Source organism: Brachyhypopomus gauderio, chromosome 14, assembly GCF_052324685.1.
Source record: "Brachyhypopomus gauderio isolate BG-103 chromosome 14, BGAUD_0.2, whole genome shotgun sequence".
NCBI classification, from domain to species: Eukaryota; Metazoa; Chordata; class Actinopteri; order Gymnotiformes; family Hypopomidae; genus Brachyhypopomus; species Brachyhypopomus gauderio.
In genome coordinates, this window is record NC_135224.1 from 13,596,200 (window position 1) to 13,614,192 (window position 17,993).

Sequence of the window (17,993 nt, forward strand, 5' to 3'; positions counted from 1 at the left end):
GCGAACACGCCTCCACAACCTCCGTCGCTGTTGTCGCGTATCGCTCTGAGTCCCCTACGCCGCCTAGTGACTTTGTTACAATAAAATACATTGCATGCTAACTCGGATTTCCGAAAAGCGGCCTTGGTAAAACAAGTTAAAGATTTTGTATCGATCGGCGATGTTTAATGGCTACCTAAACCTGCTTATAACCAATTTTGGTATTAGTTATAGTTTTTTGTATATATATATATATATATATATATATATATATATATATATATATATATAAAGCCAAAATGAAACATACTTGCAATATCTACGAACAAAGAAGAAAGGAAACTTAAAAATTGTGATATTTTGTTGCCAGTGTCTTAATTCGCGGACTAGACCAACGGTATGTTACATTTATAACGGAAATGCTGTCAGAAGCTGCTGTCATCCAAAAATGATGCAGCATAATGTAACAAATCTTTGGGGTTCAGTTATCGACACCACATATGTTCATAAAGGTAGCCTGATTGTATACTTTCTTTACTTTCTGTTTGGTATATATTTAAAACAATCAAAATGGAATAAGTTATTGATTATTGGAGATGTTCCTACAAGAGTTCTCAGACTTACCAGTTAGCCAAAACAGCTACCTGACTTAACAGAAACGACGAAAACTTTTCTTTAAACAATCTTTAAGAAAAATATCTAGTACTAATTATAAAATATTCTTTGTATTGACGTGTATGTGTGTGCTGTGTTACCTATAGCCTGGAGCTCATGCAGAAGTTTGTTTGATCAGTGGTCACCAAGTCTCTATGATGGGCTGCTATGGTCTCCTTAAAACCCGGTTCCCTTTGGGGAACCATTTGTTGAGTACTATTGAAATGGTAAATTGGAGAGGCTATACCGTGGCAGATTGGATTTACCTACACCAAACTGCATTAACACTTATACAGTGTTTCACCCCACTTCCCTATACCACAGCAACAGCAGGTCAAGCTCAGGTGAGAATTTTGTAGAGGCCTGAAATAGTTTTTACTTTTTTTTTTTTTACATTTAACATTTTTATTATATTTATATTTTTCTTCAAAATAAACCCAAGATCTTTTCATGTAATGCAAATTCGTCCAGGATCTATACTGACAAACCAAATAAATACACAATTAATGAATGTCAGGGATGTTCAAAATAACTTTATTGATTTTTTTGGTACTGAACTATGCATAATTTGCAGCACTAAGCCTGTGTACTTAAAGAAACAATGTTTATTATATTGTGTACATCAATACAGTCCAATAAATAAATGTTATTAAAATCTCAAATTATCTCCAAAGATTAGAGTAGATGTAGAAATTATATTGTGGATCTTGTCAGTGAGAGTTCAATAAACACTCACAACGAAGCCCACTGTGGCCAGCCAGTTCTACATCTGAGCGGTAGTATTGTTAGAGCAGCACCACTAGAGGTAAACACTGATTTCTTTGCCATGTAACATCATGTATTGCAAAATGTAATTCCATCTTGATGTACGTGATTGTTCTCCTCTAGCTGATATTTCATTTAACGTGCAACACTAAAGCAACGAGCAACTAGGGAAGTGCAGCCGAGTCACACAGTTAATCAGGGTTCAGTTTCCATTACAGTCTGATGGGATAAACGCCAAATGCTCCCCCGAGAGAACGGCTGCAGAAAAATCTATATTGGGGGAGAAAAAAAACTTTGCAAAGGTACTAGATAAACATGTTATAGCAAGTTCTAGTGTTGCAAAAAACACAAACAGCGAGATAACTCCTAGTTTCACGGTGGGTTTTGTTGTTCAGGGTAGAATATTCCCAGCCAGTGAGACACAAGCTATAAAACAGATGATCACTAATGTCAAACCACCATGAAAGCTCAAACAGATCATGTGAGAGAAAGAAATACAGTTGTCTCTCCAATAATTACATATTTGAGTTTATATGTCTGTTTTGGCAGGCAGTTTTATTCTCGTCTCCACAGGAAATAGAGATCCCGTACAATAAGGGATATGACAGTAAGACAGTCACCAAGTGAAGCTCACTGTGTGGAACTGGTCATCACCAGACCTCACAATGGCCAGGGGAAGCGCCGATGCAGAGTCCTACATGAGGCCCAACAGCCACATTATAGGGACTGCTAAGCTTCGAAATGGAACTATAGACTACCACTAACTGGGCTGCCCAATGGAGGACTGGTTCCCTTTTGAGACCTGGTCCACACAAGGAGTTTTTCCTTGCCACTGTCGACCCTGGCTTGCTCATTAGGGATCTGGACCTGTCCGTTGTAAAAAGCACTATATATATATATATATATATATATATATAAATTGACTTGACAATAAAAGTTGCCAAGGTGAGTCAGAATGGTGGTCCAGGTACCATTCACTAGAGGAAATACAAAGTACAGTGCAAACAGACTGAAGCTACATGCTACCTTAGTGTGCAAATCTTTCATACACATTCTAAGCTTAATATCTCGGCATGCAAACAGCTAGGATTTTTGCCAGCAGGGAACGGCTTTAAAGGAATCCACATTCAGTGTGTAGGTTAGTACCGACCTTATGACCTCAGTGGTCCTGCTGTGACCTCTTGGTGCCTGCTGCTCCACACAGTAAAATCAGGTGAGCCATTTCACAGGGATGTAAAGGTCAAGTTATAGCAGCACCTCCATTTGTTTTGTCTGCACTCCAAGACTCCTCCACACACAAAAGCAGCCCCACAACTCAGGAGGTGAAACTAAAGTAGTGGCTTGTGAAAGGTGTGAAAACAGCTTCATCAATTAGAAAAGTACAGCAGCAACATAGAACTATAAATGCAGAGAATGTACATTTTCCTGTTTTTATTTTAAACAGTATATTTAACAGATTCTTAAGTAACATTTTCACCTTAAGATGGCAACAGTGCAGAGCAAATGCTTTTATTGCCAGTAACCATGTGGCCACAACACTTTCAAATGGAGGTCAATTTAAATACTTTAATAAGACATTGACACAAACAAGGTGTTAACAGTCTTTCGTGCTGAGCATGGCTGTGGTTAGTGACAGTGAGAAGTTGTGTGTTCTCCTCATGCACTAACTGAAGGCTTTTAAATGACCCTGCTGAGGAGTGCATAATGGGCCCTAAATGATTCAATCATTTGTTGCACCAGGATGACGGCGAGTTCCTTACTTTCAACATCTGCTAGGGTTAAGAGTGTAGACACTCGGATGTTTAAATGTGCAATTGTAATTTGGTCATGAGTGTCCAAGGTCCATTTTATGCACAACTGTACAAAAGCAAACCAGACAGCTAATTTGTCTGTATACTGCCCCAGATTAGACACACAGCAAGGGAGAACAAAACAGAATGCTTTAGAAACTTGGCCTAACATTTCTTATGTTCCTTAAAATATGAATTTCCTCTTAGCCTGTTCATTTTTTATGTTTTAATGTTAACATGAACATAGACTTAAGAAGGATCAAGAGAAAAGAGAAAACTAGAACCCTCCCCTATCAGGACAAACATATGTACTCCATGTGGAGAGGCTCTTCAGCACTGAGCTTTCACAGAGAAGCCGGTCACCTAGAATGTTCGTTTTCTGTACCGTTTACTTTCACTGGTCTTGCGTTACCGTCATGAATGGTTGATCTCTTCAGATGTGTTTTTAGCACAGCAGGTTAGTGACCTCAGATTGAAGGGCTTTCTAATGGTAATGCCAGAGTTTTAGTTCTCTGGTCCCCTTGGTCCATACTGATATCTCAGATTTTTCCACTTACCACTGCCATATTTTGAGCAAACATTCCACCTTTTTTTTGGGATGGGGACCTTAATACAATATTGTTGATGTTCTACATACACAGTCATATAAAAGTAGTTTCAAATAAAAGCTTCATCTTTGTACTCTGGAGGACAATGCTGAGGAACAGGAGGAGGAACTCCACAAAAATATGTCCAACACATCCTTTATGATTTTGGAATTAAAAAAAAAAAAAACTGTAGTGTATATGTTGTACTGATTTTCTTAGATATGTACAAATAAAACAGTTCTACAAAAAGGGGAAGGGGGGCAGCAGGTGTTGCGCACATACATACGCACACACACACACACACACACACACACACACACACGCGCACACACACACGCGCACACACACACGCGCACACACACACGCGCACACACACACACACACACACACACACACACACACACACACACCTCAGACAACAGGGGAGGACTGATGTACTCAAACCATTCTGTAGTGTCCAGTACATCTTAGACATCAACCTTCAGCCCCCACTGGCCAAGGAGAGAAGGCAACAATTAATATTGTCCCAGCTGTGCAGTTTTGCAGGAAACAAAAAGGAGAGAACAAAAATAAAAAGACAACAGGCTTAAGGAGGAGTGGCCTTGTATGGCAGAGTGTGAGATGTTGGCAGCGATGGGGAGCTTCACGCCCATCCCGAACCCAGAGTCAGAGTCTGTTTTGAGTCAGGCATCTGCATAGGTGGAGCAGTGAAGCAGCTCACACACACTCCTCCGCAGACATCAGGAGAGGATTGATGTACTCGAAACCTTCAAACTCGGACTGGTCAATCTTTTTCACCACATCACTGAGGATGGAAAATGAGTACAAGTCAGCAGTCTGAACGACTCATTCAGAACCCAAACAATTTTACAACTCACTAAATGCTTTTTGGAAGATTTACTGAGCCAAAAAATATAAGAAAGATGTACAGAGAAGCACCCAGAACAGAACAAGTGTATGGATGCACCTTCATTAGAGAGGCTTGTGACTGACACACACACACACACACACACACACACACACACACACACACACACACACACACACACACACACACACACACACACACACACACACACACACACACACACACACACACACACACACACACACACACACACACACACACACACAGAAATACTGACTCATCATCTGGTGTGAGCTGGATGGGTTCATTGGTGAACTGGGCATCAAAATTGTCCAGGCCGAACTCGCCCGAAATGTTGGGCTTGAAAGGTGGGACCACCTGCTTCTGCTCCATCTGAACACAAAACAAACACCACATCATGAAAACACACACACACACACAATACACCATAGACTTTTGCTTAAAGGAATTTCATTCTGTTAAACGCAGTAGACAGAGACAGAAAGACAGACTCACTAGGTCCCAATCCACATTCCTGAAGAAAGGATGAGCCATGATGTCAGCAAAGCCCGTTTGAGGATGACAACCAAGACGCTCCTTTGGGTCCTGAGAGAGGGGGGAGTGTGTGTGCAAGAGAATGTGACTGTGTGCACGTCTGAATTAACACAGTCCAGTGCCTCCCCCAAACCGTTTTTACCTTATTCAGAAATCCTTTCAGTACACTTGCTGCTTTTACAGACAGAGACCTGGGAATCCGGATCTGCTTTTCCAGTATTACTGAAAAGACAAATGTATGCTCATCACTTTACCAAAGCAAAACAGGGTAACCCTACCAAAACGACATCACAGAGCCAGGCAGCTTGACGTCAAGGAGGCACTATACCTTGGAAGAGGTAGTCCTCCGTGTTCTGGTCTGGGTTATCGGAGCTGCCCACTATGTCAAAGGGAGACCTCCCTGCCATCATCTCAAACATAAGGACTCCCAGAGCCCACCAGTCCACACTGAACCCTGGTTACACATACAAACACACATTAACTGTGAGGAGCCATAATAAAAGCGTAACCGAGTAACATGGCGGTTTCCTCTCCATAACAGACACTGTGGTCACTGCGTTTAGGGTTTGGTCAGTGTGGTAGGTCGGGTAGAAGGTGTGTAGAGACACTAGAGATGCAGCTACCATAGTCTTCTCCTCGCAGGATCTCAGGGGCGATGTAATTGGGGGTGCCACAGAAAGTGCTGGTGGTGTCTCCTGGCCTCAGGCCCTCCTACCACACACACAAATAGAGGGAGACTAATTAAATCATGCCGCAAACACACGACAAAACACACAGCAAAACACATACCTTGCACATGCCATAGTCTGTGAGCTTGATGTGGCCCTCAGACTCCAATAGGACGTTGTCTAGTTTAAGGTCTCTGTAGATTATGCCGCGTTCATGCAGGTAGTTCAGGGCCAGACTGATTTCAGCTGAGTAAAATCTGAAAGCAGCACAGGCACTCACTCTTAGTAACAGATCCCCCCCCCCAGAGTTTCCACAATCCACCAAGACCAGCCAAGACCAGCACCATTGTGCCGTCGTGACCAGTCTCGCACCGACTCAGATCCAACATCCCTGACCGAGCTCAGTGTTTTCAACTCTGGTTCTGTAGAAAGATCTCCTTGTTAATTGCTGCTTATCACCCGTTGGAAAACCGAACAGTGTAGTTTCATCCTGCACTTGTGGCGACAGTAAGAGGCAGACAGGCGTATTGCCTGCGCTGGAGGAAGAGGCTGAGTGAGCATACCTGGCATGCTCTTCTGGAAGTTTCCGTTGCCGCTGCATGTGGAACATCAGGTCTCCTCCATTCACATACTCAATAACAAAGAAGAGCCTGCCAAAGACACACACAAACTCTGACACATTGGAACACACATTTCCTGTGATGTTCCTACACTGCCTGACTAGCATGTTAGCAAATTAAATTGTCACAGGATGTTATATAGCCAGTAAGCAGTTCAGAACCAGAAGGCAGTAAAAAGTCTGTCGTCACCTGCTCTCTGTCTGGAAGCAGGAGTGGAGGCCCACCAGGAATGGGTGGTTGGAGGCCTGCTCGAACACATGCTTCTCAGTTTGAACCCAGTCAATATCCTGAAAAAGAGGCACACACACACACACACACACACACACACACACACACACACACACACACACACACACACACACACAGTTCAACAACAGGTCAAACAAGCAGTGCTGAACAGTCTGATGGTGGTGAACTCCGCTCGTGATGACCTGAAAGCAATCCTGCTGGCCAACAGAGAGCAGGACTGACCTCATTCATGCTCAGTACACTCTGTAGTGCATTTTGTGCTGCTAATATAAAAATACTGAGTTTTACATACACCCCATTTTCTCTGGTCTATTATACTTTTAGTCTCTATTTGAATTTCCTTGTATGGTGTGGTTGCAGAGCAGTAGTGAGTTACCTCATCATCGTTAACCAGCTCCTTCTTCACCACCTTCATGGCATAGATGCGCTCGGTCCGCTTCAGACGCACCAGCAGAACCTTGGCATAGCTGCCACGACCAATCACCCTCAGCAGGTCAAAGTCCGCCAAGCCCAGACTAGAGGGAGCCTTCCCAGCATCCCTGCTGCCCACCGCCTACAGGACGTTGACACAGACAAAACCTCGCGAACCTTGTGCATGTAAGTTAGAGCTTTATAGACCTGACCATGCAGGGTCCTTCTGCGTCTACCCCCTCCACACGCACACACAACTAACTGACCTCTTGCTCCTCCCCCTCAGGGCCGATGCTCTCAGTGGAGACTGTGTGTGGAGGGACTGAAAAGTAGAAGGTAAAGCAGTTACGTGTGTTCTCCAGTGTGAAGTCTGCAGACCACTCAAGTTCATTAAGACAAAGCTGAACATCAGTTAAGGACTTAAGTAATTCAAAGCTGCTTAGGATCAATAAACATCAATTACGAACTATTGATCTGTGGTATCTGCCCAGTGAAATAATGAAACCAGTTAGGCATGTTTAACAATTCAGTGTTCTAGTTGGATAGGTACTACACCTGACATTTCATTTTTATAACCTCAGGTGTTACCTACAGATGAAGTGGCATCAAATTATGCTTTGCACCTGTAGCCTTTTCTAGTGCTAGAACTCTACTAGAAAGTAACATGAGTCAATCATGTTAAATAGGAATATCCTCCACAAGGCGGTGCTACTAGCAGTCAAGCAATAGGGAAAGGGCGGAGCCTGCTTCAACATCACTGTGTGTGTGTGTGTGTCCTTGAAATCCTTCAGGCTGAGCCTCCTGCTGCCTTCTAGGACAGGGGTGCCCAAACTTCTTGCAGTGAGGGCCAGATGTGGTGAGGTGAACATGTGTGGGGGCTGACCAGCCTGGCATTGTGAAGCATCATTAAATCCAAAAGGGGGGGCGGGGCGGAGGTGGGATAGGGGACTGCAGCATAGACCTACAGTCTACTGCCATCTTCTGGTGAAATATAAAATAGCTCTATTGTACACATATATTTGATACTGTAGTCCAGGGTGCTGGTGGGCTACATATTATTGATTGTATGACACAGGCTGTGGGCCAGTGAAAATTTCAATGCCGGTTGTGAAAAGCGCTATATAAATATATTTGATTTTATTTGCCCCCCTGGCAGGGCTTTGTACACCCTGTTCTAGAAGCTGAAAGGTTTTGGTTGTGACAAGTCTCAGAAACACCAATCTGACTTCATAAAAAATTTCTGCTTTAACAGTCAAAAGGTACAAAACACTGCAAATGTGTGAAAATGTTTGATTCTAACTGTGCAAATGAAGTATTTTCAGTTCAAAGACCCAGGGCCTGAAGCTCATTCTTATGGCTGATTAGCACTCAGACAGACACAGGGTTATACAGTCTGAGATGTACCTGGCTCTGGGTGATCAGGTGGGTGAGACGCCGGGTCCCTTGGTCCCAACAGTGGTTCCTGGACAATAAGGACAAAGTTAACAAGACAGCACCCCCCTGCCCCAACCATCACTGTGTGGGTTTTAAATTATTGTACATGGATGCACATTCTTATGGATTCTGAGCAATTGAAGTCTGTTGTACTCTCCCACCTGAATCATCTGCCGGCCACACTCCACCGTTACCAACTTGTGGCACTTCTTGTGCACCAGAAGTTTGCAGTTGATGCATTTGTAGCCCTGGCGGCCGAGACCCCAGATACGGTCCGTACAAATGGCACAGTGCGCACGCTGCAAAAAACCACAACGTTAGTGAGGAACATGCCTGTGCCTCTGCTGTGGGGGGCGTGTCTGTGCGCGTGTGTGTGTGTGTGTGCCTCATGTAGAAGTGATGGAGGCTCACCCTGTTGAAGCGTTTGGCCTGGAAGGCGTGGCCACTGGCGTAGTACAGCTTCCTCCAGCGCCGAGCTCCACGCCGATATATGGACTCTGCAAAAGGCATGTGAAAAGTTATCATACTCCAGCTACAATGCATGCTACTACATTTATAATATACAGTGACAGTAATCATATTACACACGTCTAATGTACAAGCTCCTTGGCAATGTGCTTCATGCAGACACTGAATGATGTTGCATGCCCCAGAACGACCTAGAGCACAGCACTCTTTTTGGTGTTTGACAATGTTAAAGCCAAGGCACAGAAAAATCTGAACAAAAACTTTGACATGATACTGTACAACTTTGCATGCCAGATTGCAAAGGCTGTGGAGAGGTGCAGAATGTTTTTCAATCGTTTGTTCTTTTATAACTTAAGAATATGGCCAAGATGTGAAATATAACTTTTAAGGTTGATTTAGTATTTATTTATGAAACAAGTTAATTAAATACTAAAAATAGCTGCAGCCGCCTGGTATTACTATATAAGCTCATCTCTAAATGCATGTGGAGTATAATAAACTTGACCAAACATCAACAGTCATGTGAAACGCAGAGAGTGTATGGAGAGGATCTGTGGAAAAGGAGCACTTACTGTCTTCTCCTGGACAGGGCATTCCAGGCTTCTCCGGAATACAAGGGAACACTGAGCAGATGAGACAAAGACTAACAGATGAATATACAGCAAAGAGGAAGGTGATCGCCATTAAATACTCGTTTAAATCAGTGCAACGTCCAAAGTGGATGTATTGCAGGTTAGAAGAGACAGAGGACTTGAGCTTGTTGAAGAAATTGTAAGCAAGCGATGAGCAATAGTGCACAGTGGAGAACATACAGATCATACAGGCCACACACACACACACACACACGGTTCTATTTATTCTTAATTAGGTGTATTCACTAATTCACTGGTTATATAGCTTATATTGTGCCACAGTCCTCCGGACTGGAGTCCGAAATAACAGGCTGTACATACTCAGCTTGAACCTCAAATTCAGTCTGAGTAAGAGTTTCTGAATGGCTGAACCAGGCTACATGTTACTGCAAAACCTTTTGCTAGGTTTCAACATTAGCATTTTACTATTGCTAAATCTGTTAGTTCTTACAGGAAGACCCCCAAGAGTCAGAGGCATTTGAAGGTCATTCAAATTATCTTAAAAACAAAAAGACTGTCCGAGCTGTCTGATTACATGTGAAATATGATCCTTCATGCTCATGCATGTCAATTTTTCATTGCACCATTTTGCACTTTCTGCCAGCTAGAAACAAGAGTTCAGTAAAAGTGACTTTACTTCCATCAAAGCAGCTGACTCAGGTGCTTCTCAGATGACAAAAGTCCAGAATAATATGAAGGATCTGCAGCACACCGATACATTTTCAAGCTATATTTGTGCAAATCAGACAAGATGAGATCCAAAAGCTACAAATAAAATATAATAAAACTTCCAATATATTAACGATGAACACGGTCACTTTTTTTCACACCTCATAGACACCAATACAGTTTTGTAGTCAAAGTTCAACAGACAAAACCATCTACCTACCACAACGGCTGGGCAATATGGGGGAAAAACGTTATCACAATATTATTTTTCATATCAGTCGATATCGATATAAATCAAATCACTATTTCTGTTATATTTTAAGTGAGAAGTGAGCACATCTATAACAACTGTTTCTGGCTAAAAACCTGTAGATTATTATTCACAAGAGTTGTTATACAATGTAAAGATTTTGATAACGTCTTCAGACAATTACCTAGCCATCTACATTTAAAGAGCTTTACTAATTCAGTCCTGTTCTATGTAAATGAGACACTGTATAACAACTCGATTCTAGTTATAAATCTAGTGTTAATCCCTTCCTCTTACCAGGTAGTTTAGTCTATTTTGTGGAATTGTTTTGAGACACATTGCATCATTTATCTTACCCGTGATAAAATCGCTCATCACTCTATATCACGTGTAAGCTAAATGCTCTTTTAATTTAGCAAGCTAGGTATTTAGACAGAAACTAAGGCTTAAAACCCTGATAAATATCCCATTTAACACAAGGTCTATCTAAATATCTAGCTATGGGACTTTATTAATAAAGCTGCTACATTTAAAGAGCTTTACTACTTCAGACCCGTTCAATGTAATGAGTAACTGTATAACAACTGTTTATAGCTAGAAAGAGCCTACATTAAATAATTCTTCCAGAAACACTTCCGTTGTGTTTTGACTGGTTTCTCAGCGCTTCTCAATTTGCAGCGTGTTCCCTAAATGTAGCATACGCGTTGTCATTTTGATGAATTTGCTTTGCGTATTTTCAACGTGTTTTGCTTTTCGCAGCACGACGGGCCAATGTAGCAGTTCAGTGTGCAGTCTGACAGTGTGCTACGTCATCAGATTGCTTTCCATTGGATAACTTAAGGCGGGAAATGGAAACTAATTTTTATTGAATTCTATTGCCCAAGCTTATCAAAGTCATTGAGGAAAAAATTTGAGAAACATATTGGAATCATTTTATCGCCCAGCGCTACTTCACATGAAAACACACATCAGAATCCCCCAGTGAAATCATGCATGCCAACACACACCAACCAACCCCACTACACCTGATGCACAGTGCTGGTCTTACCATGAATGATAAGTTCAGAGTCTTTGTTGAGTTCATACAAGCGCAAGGCCTCCTCCAACTCCAGCTGGGATGACACCGTACAGGGATCTCCTGCAAACACCAACAGACAGCATGACGGGAAACTTGAGTGAAACAGCTGAAAGCAGCACATTGACTATCAATAGGAAAATGGCAGCAGGGCTCATCCACACAGACTTGTTTATTTTATGGAAAGCATAACAAACCTTCCTCATCGATCCACTTCATCGTGAAGAGCTGGTCGTTGTCCAGCGAGCACATGTCTCGAACCTCACAGGACAGGACGTCATAGGAGATCGATGGCTCAAAATGTGTGATCATTATGTCCCTGAAAAAGACCATTATTTTTCAAGACAAACATTCTTATTTTAGGACTGGGTTTTAGATAGGCAGAACTGGTCACACGCAACATTTCTACTTGGATGTCCTCGAACACTAAATTACATGGGTTAATCATTTGCTACATTGGAATGCAAATATACTTTCACATGTTCTCTCTACCACATCTCTCTCTACCATTTTCCGACTTGACGTGGAACCTTGTAAAGCAATGTTTTGTCAATTTGTTACAATTTAGCATAAGGCACTAATCACCATAATGCACTGATAAATCCATAGATGAACTACGAAATAGCTTGTCAAGCTTGACAATGTCAGACAAGTGCGTGGTATTAGACTGTGGTTCAGGTGAGGGTTGGCACCCGTGTAGTGTACAGGAAGCATGACATGTAAACTGAAAATCAATGCATCTGGCTACAGAACATCAAAGATAGCAGACAAGGAGCAGTAAACATTTGTGCTTTTTACAAAATAGCAACATCACAGCTGTTGGGATTAAAAAGCAAAAGCAGAAATGAAAGGGACCAAAAATTGTGATTTCACAAGATGACATCGTGACAGGATACGTTGCGATGCAGAAATGTGGCGATAAGTATTGTGGGGATGGACGATATAGAGTTCTCTTTATTATGCTAATGTAGTTGCTTTTTTCAACACCAGAGGTCACACCAGACTTATAGCAAAGCTGCTACAACAGCACATTTTGACAAACTAGAGTAGGTTATTAAGTAACCTTTAGTGAATAGTAAGTTTCCAGTTCACCTGTCTCTTCATAATGAACATTATCAAATACTGTAATCATTTAGATTCATTACAAATTCGTATTCTGTTGCTTTCGGCCATGAACCATGTCACTTTTTTTTTTAACTAGCCTATGCCCTACTAGAAGGTTTGGAAGCACTTGTCCAGGCGAAGGATGTCAACGTATCAGGCAGAATTTTGGTAATGGGCACAAAGTTTGTTTAGTTGTTAACAGTGTCACATGAAAATAAAAATTTAATCTCAACTCAAGTACACCCAACTGTATTTAACTGTTGCCATGAGTACAAAAAACTGCTCATTGTCATGAAGAGTTGAAAAATGAAATGGATAATTTTAACACTAAAGGTACGTTTGTTTCTTAACCAATCTGTAGTAAACTTCAAGAAACGTCAAGCAATATATAGGAACCTATAAATGGAAGCTACATTATTGCCAAAGTTAGCTAATGTCAGTCAAATGTATTTGTATAATGCTTTTACAACATCGACCATTATAAAACAGCTTTTAAATAACGCCACAGTTGAAACATCAGTTTTCTTATGACAAGGTAATTTTATCAATAAAAAATGTAGTAAAATCTATTTCAAAGCTTAAGTCTATTCAACCATTTTGACCTATGCCTACTGCAAACCACATTGCATCTACAAGTAACTTACTCAAGTAGAAACTGCACAGATGTGCAGACCCCCCTTGCATACATGTTTCAACAGCACAAGTGAAATCAGTCGCTTCTTAATAGATCTCATCATCAGAACTTGGAAACATGCTGACACAGGTCTGTTAGCAAGCCAACAAGCACATTTATTAGCAAGCTAAGAAACATGAACAATCAGTTCTATTATAACATGCTACTTTCTCAGACACTGCATACGAGTGCTTCAGGAAAAATCGCTGCTACATTTCTCTTATTTCCTCAGGGGTAACGTTAGTAGGATTTACCACCCTTCATTTTCTTCTCTTTACTTGAATCAAGTGCATAAGTTTCAACTGTGGCTATAATGTACAAATGCAGAATACAAAGCAGACACCATCATGGATGGAACTGAATCACTTCTTAGCAGCAAGACAACACCACTACGCTTCCGTCAGAACTCCAAATGTTTCAGATGTTGTACACTTAACATATTTAATACTGTGCAGTGGGTGACGATCCAGTGAATCTAAACCTGCCTGGTTGTCTTATTTATAGTTTTAATGGTGGCAAATGAAGGCACGGACCAAACAGTTAGTATAACAGTTGGCATAATGGCAGCTCAAAGAGCACAGATGAAAAATGGTTAAAAATGTTGCTTAGCTGTCTAAAATGTAGATGGTGCTAACATCACATAAATATTCTGAATTTTAACTGACATAAGTCGATGCCTGTACACCCCCCCCCCCCCCCCCCCACCCCTCAGGTAAAACCTTTTGCCCCACATCTGACCATTAATTTTGTTCTCTTTTTTGGGGGATACAGTATCCTGAATCTCATTTGGACACCAAATATTTTATGTAAAATTAAAATTATGTAGGCTAAATGTTTCCCCATGTTTTCCATGTAGTTAGGGGCCGGGTCTCTTCTACTGTGCCTAAAGGCTAGCAGTCCTACACTGCTAGCACCTCGGGGTGCTCATTGCAAATAAACAAATGGTAACAGCAGGAGACTGGGGATGATGCCAGAAAATGAACACTGTGGGACGTACTCCAGCAGAAATGCCTGTGTGGGTTGGTGTCCTACTTTCTATGGACTGGTACAGGCTATTTATGTTACTTAATTGACAATGTAGGAGTCCCACAAGCCTGACTGCCACCCACACCTGGGGGACCTGGGGGATGCACTCATAACTGAGCCTACACCACTCAACCTCAAGCACTGGGAGTCAGACTTCAGTGAGAGTGTAGTCCATGGGCTAGAAGTGTCCAACAGTCAATGACCGTACAACATACATTATGGACCACTTGTAAATTACAAGGAACATGTGCGAGAACATGATTCTGATCAGACTAGAGCACACCAATACCATCTGATGTTAAATCCGAATTTACATGTGTGTGATTCAGTGATTCTTCTGCCTGTGCTTACAATGAAATGTTTGTGAAATGACAAATGAAGCAAGACTCATATGTATACAGACGGCTTCCACTGCAGCTTCCTCCAACTCCTGACACAGACATTCAAATAAACTCCTGGTTAATAGCCGACTAACATCACAAAGGCCTTAAGACATGTTTTAGTTAACAAAAATGGTGCCAACGCACGCTCTCAGCTCAAAGTAAACATACTCCCCTCAGCTTCCATTGCTGCAGTTAGAGCAAGACCTTCACTGGAATGAAAACCTAATGAGCTAATGGTATTCTCATGCTTGTACAAGTGTAGAAAAATCACACATGTATATATCTATGTATATATATACATGTATATATATATGCATGCCTGAAAACATATTCCAACTGAGCAGTACATAGTTGTACGTAGCAGTTGTACGTAGCAGTACGTAGCTGTGTGTGTACATGTATGCATGCATGTGTAGTAGACAGATGACAGATATATCTTTGCTATGCTCCACAGACTTTCAGGGAGGACTAAAACACACAATTCCAGGAAAGAAAGGATTTCTTTCACAAGAATGCTGTTCACTCAGACTATGCCTGGACAGCATTCCCTGGACTGATTTTAAGCATTCATGAAATAAAATGATTCACCGTTCTCATGCGTATCCCACTCCACCATGACCATCTCCTACTTTAAAAAAATGTAAAAATAGATTTTTAAGTCTACATTTTGATAAGGAGACAAAGCTCATAGTTTGTCATCCATTGCTACCTCCAGCGTTCAGCATAAAACGTTCAGCAATGATGGAATGCATGTACTTCCACATTCACTCTAAAAACAACAAGATACTGAATAAACTGTAAAGGAACAGCCTCCAACACGAGATGAGTGAGGAATAGGCCATAACAGGTCCAGCAGAAGCTACTATTTGCACAACAGGTTTTTCTAGTTCCAAGTGAATGGCATTCACAAGCATCAACAGTGGGTAAATGAATTCAACGCAACTACTCCAGCACAATCTCCACCAGGTCCCACACCAAAAAGGATAACCAGTGTTAAAATCACATTGTGCTTTCAGACAGCAATCATAAGCAAAATATTTATAATCTTTATCATCGCGTGTGATTTTTATTATTTGTATATATATTAATAAAATATATTCTATATATTAGAATAATAACACAATCAAAATAGAAAATGTTTGGTGAGCTTGGCTTAGATTTCATAATTTACCTGTAATGTATGACGGGTGATTTGTGGACGGGAACATAGTTAGATGGCAATGCCTGTAATAACTTGTTTATTGGCTCTGTCATTTAAATATGTGGCTACAATAATGTTTAAGTAAAATACATCAATACCCAGGCATGTTAAAAACTACCACGTCGTGTTTCGTCCGTTATAGAAATGTTATAGAAACCACGACCAGAAACTTAGCAGCTAGTAATATGTGTTGACTCTAACGTTAGCTAACCCATGTAGTTAAGGGATCTCGATCTCTACACAGCTCGGTCACTTTCCTTACATCTTGCTATTTAAAGAATTCAGAGGAATGTCAGCTAGCTTTATTCATGTTGCCAGGTGAGGGTAGACAACCATTCAATATCAATCATTTTGCTAGTTGGTTATTTCGGTGAAACAGATGTAGTGTTCATGAAATCTGAATCAGTGTTGGGTAGTCAACGCAGCCATTTCCACTCTAGCTGAATCAGTGTTGGGTAGTCAACGCAGCCATTTCCACTCTAGCTGAATCAGTGTTGGGTAGTCAACACAGCCATTTCCACTCTAGCTGAATCAGTGTTGGGTAGTCAACGCAGCCATTTCCACTCTAGCTGAATCAGTGTTGGGTAGTCAACGCAGCCATTTCCACTCTAGCTGAATCAGTGTTGGGTAGTCAACGCAGCCATTTCCACTCTAGCTGAATCAGTGTTGGGTAGTCAACCCAGCCATTTCCACTCTAGCTGAATCAGTGTTGGGTAGTCAACCCAGCCATTTCCACTCTAGCTGAATCAGTGTTTGGTAGTCAACCCAGCCATTTCAACTCTAGCTGAATCAGTGTTTGGTAGTCAACCCAGCCATTTCAACTCTAGCTGAATCAGTGTTTGGTAGTCAACCCAGCCATTTCCACTCTAGCTGAATCAGTGTTTGGTAGTCAATCCAGCCATTTCCACTCTAGCTGAATCAGTGTTTGGTAGTTAACCCAGCCATTTCCACTCTAGCTGAATCAGTGTTTGGTAGTTAACCCAGCCATTTCCATTCTAGCTGAATCAGTGTTTGGTAGTTAACCCAGCCATTTCCACTCTAGCTGAATCAGTGTTTGGTAGTTAACCCAGCCATTTCCACTCTAGCTGAATCACAGTGCTGGCTAACCTCGCTATCGCTGTCTGAATTAGCTTGGTTAGCTAGTCAGATAGCAGATCTGGCTTGCTAGCTTCCTATCGAACTAGCTAACCAAAACATTTTCGCCCACAAACATGACACACAGGCAGGAAAATAAGCATGTTGTCTATAAAGATATAATCTAAAAACTTTTAGATTAAACAAATCGGGTCCCACTTGCTACTTACCCCCTGTAATACGCTTTTACCCGCACTTGGTGAGGGTTGTCGCCGGGGTGGGTCATGGTGCTGTCCCGCAACGTAGGCATTATAAACTCACAGGAGCCCCAACTCCACTACCAGCTAGCTGGCTAGCTAGTAAGTCAACAGAAAAAAAACTTATCAAGGTTCCTACGATTTGGAGTGACACAAAGACGAAGGAATACGTTTCTCGCCCGAAAAGCCTGAGCCGTAATGACAGCCGTGTTGTCTAGTATGTATAACGTACGCAACAAGTTCCTGGGGGACGGACACAAAGCGCAAACTTGTGCGCGGCAGGAACCTCCCTAATCAAGGCCTGCGCCGGGTCGACCCAACACGGGCATGTGCAGGGGTGTGTGGACACGCATCCGACGGAGGCAACAGTCAAACGAGTCGCGATTGGTAACGTCACGGTGAAACTTAACCCTAGGTTAATAATCAATGATGTATTTCTGATGAATGATCAACAAACCGCGCAGTTATGTTCAGTGGACAAGTCGGGCAACATTCCGATCATAGCAAACGAACTGCGGAAAGGGGGATGGATACACCTCCAAAGCACAGGCGGGGTTTTTTTTTTACTTTTTCCCCAAAATTCACATTCGCCCGTTTCTAA

At 41.9% G+C, this 17,993-nt stretch overlaps 1 protein-coding gene across 1 annotated transcript; it reads right to left on the reverse strand.

The window, feature by feature from the left end:
* Positions 1-2,814: 2,814 nt before the first annotated feature.
* On the reverse strand, positions 2,815-17,823 carry prkci (protein kinase C, iota). The gene is made up of 18 exons (XM_076972658.1): positions 17,366-17,823; positions 11,872-11,993; positions 11,648-11,737; positions 9,621-9,671; positions 8,992-9,077; positions 8,742-8,879; positions 8,551-8,608; positions 7,413-7,468; positions 7,112-7,288; positions 6,676-6,773; positions 6,430-6,516; positions 5,988-6,123; positions 5,822-5,909; positions 5,527-5,652; positions 5,341-5,420; positions 5,160-5,249; positions 4,921-5,036; positions 2,815-4,580 (listed from the first exon to the last, which is right to left on the reverse strand). Exons 1-18 carry the CDS (start codon positions 17,443-17,445, stop codon positions 4,493-4,495), a joined length of 1,767 nt encoding a protein of 588 aa, XP_076828773.1. The 5' UTR covers positions 17,446-17,823; the 3' UTR covers positions 2,815-4,492.
* Positions 17,824-17,993: the final 170 nt, after the last annotated feature.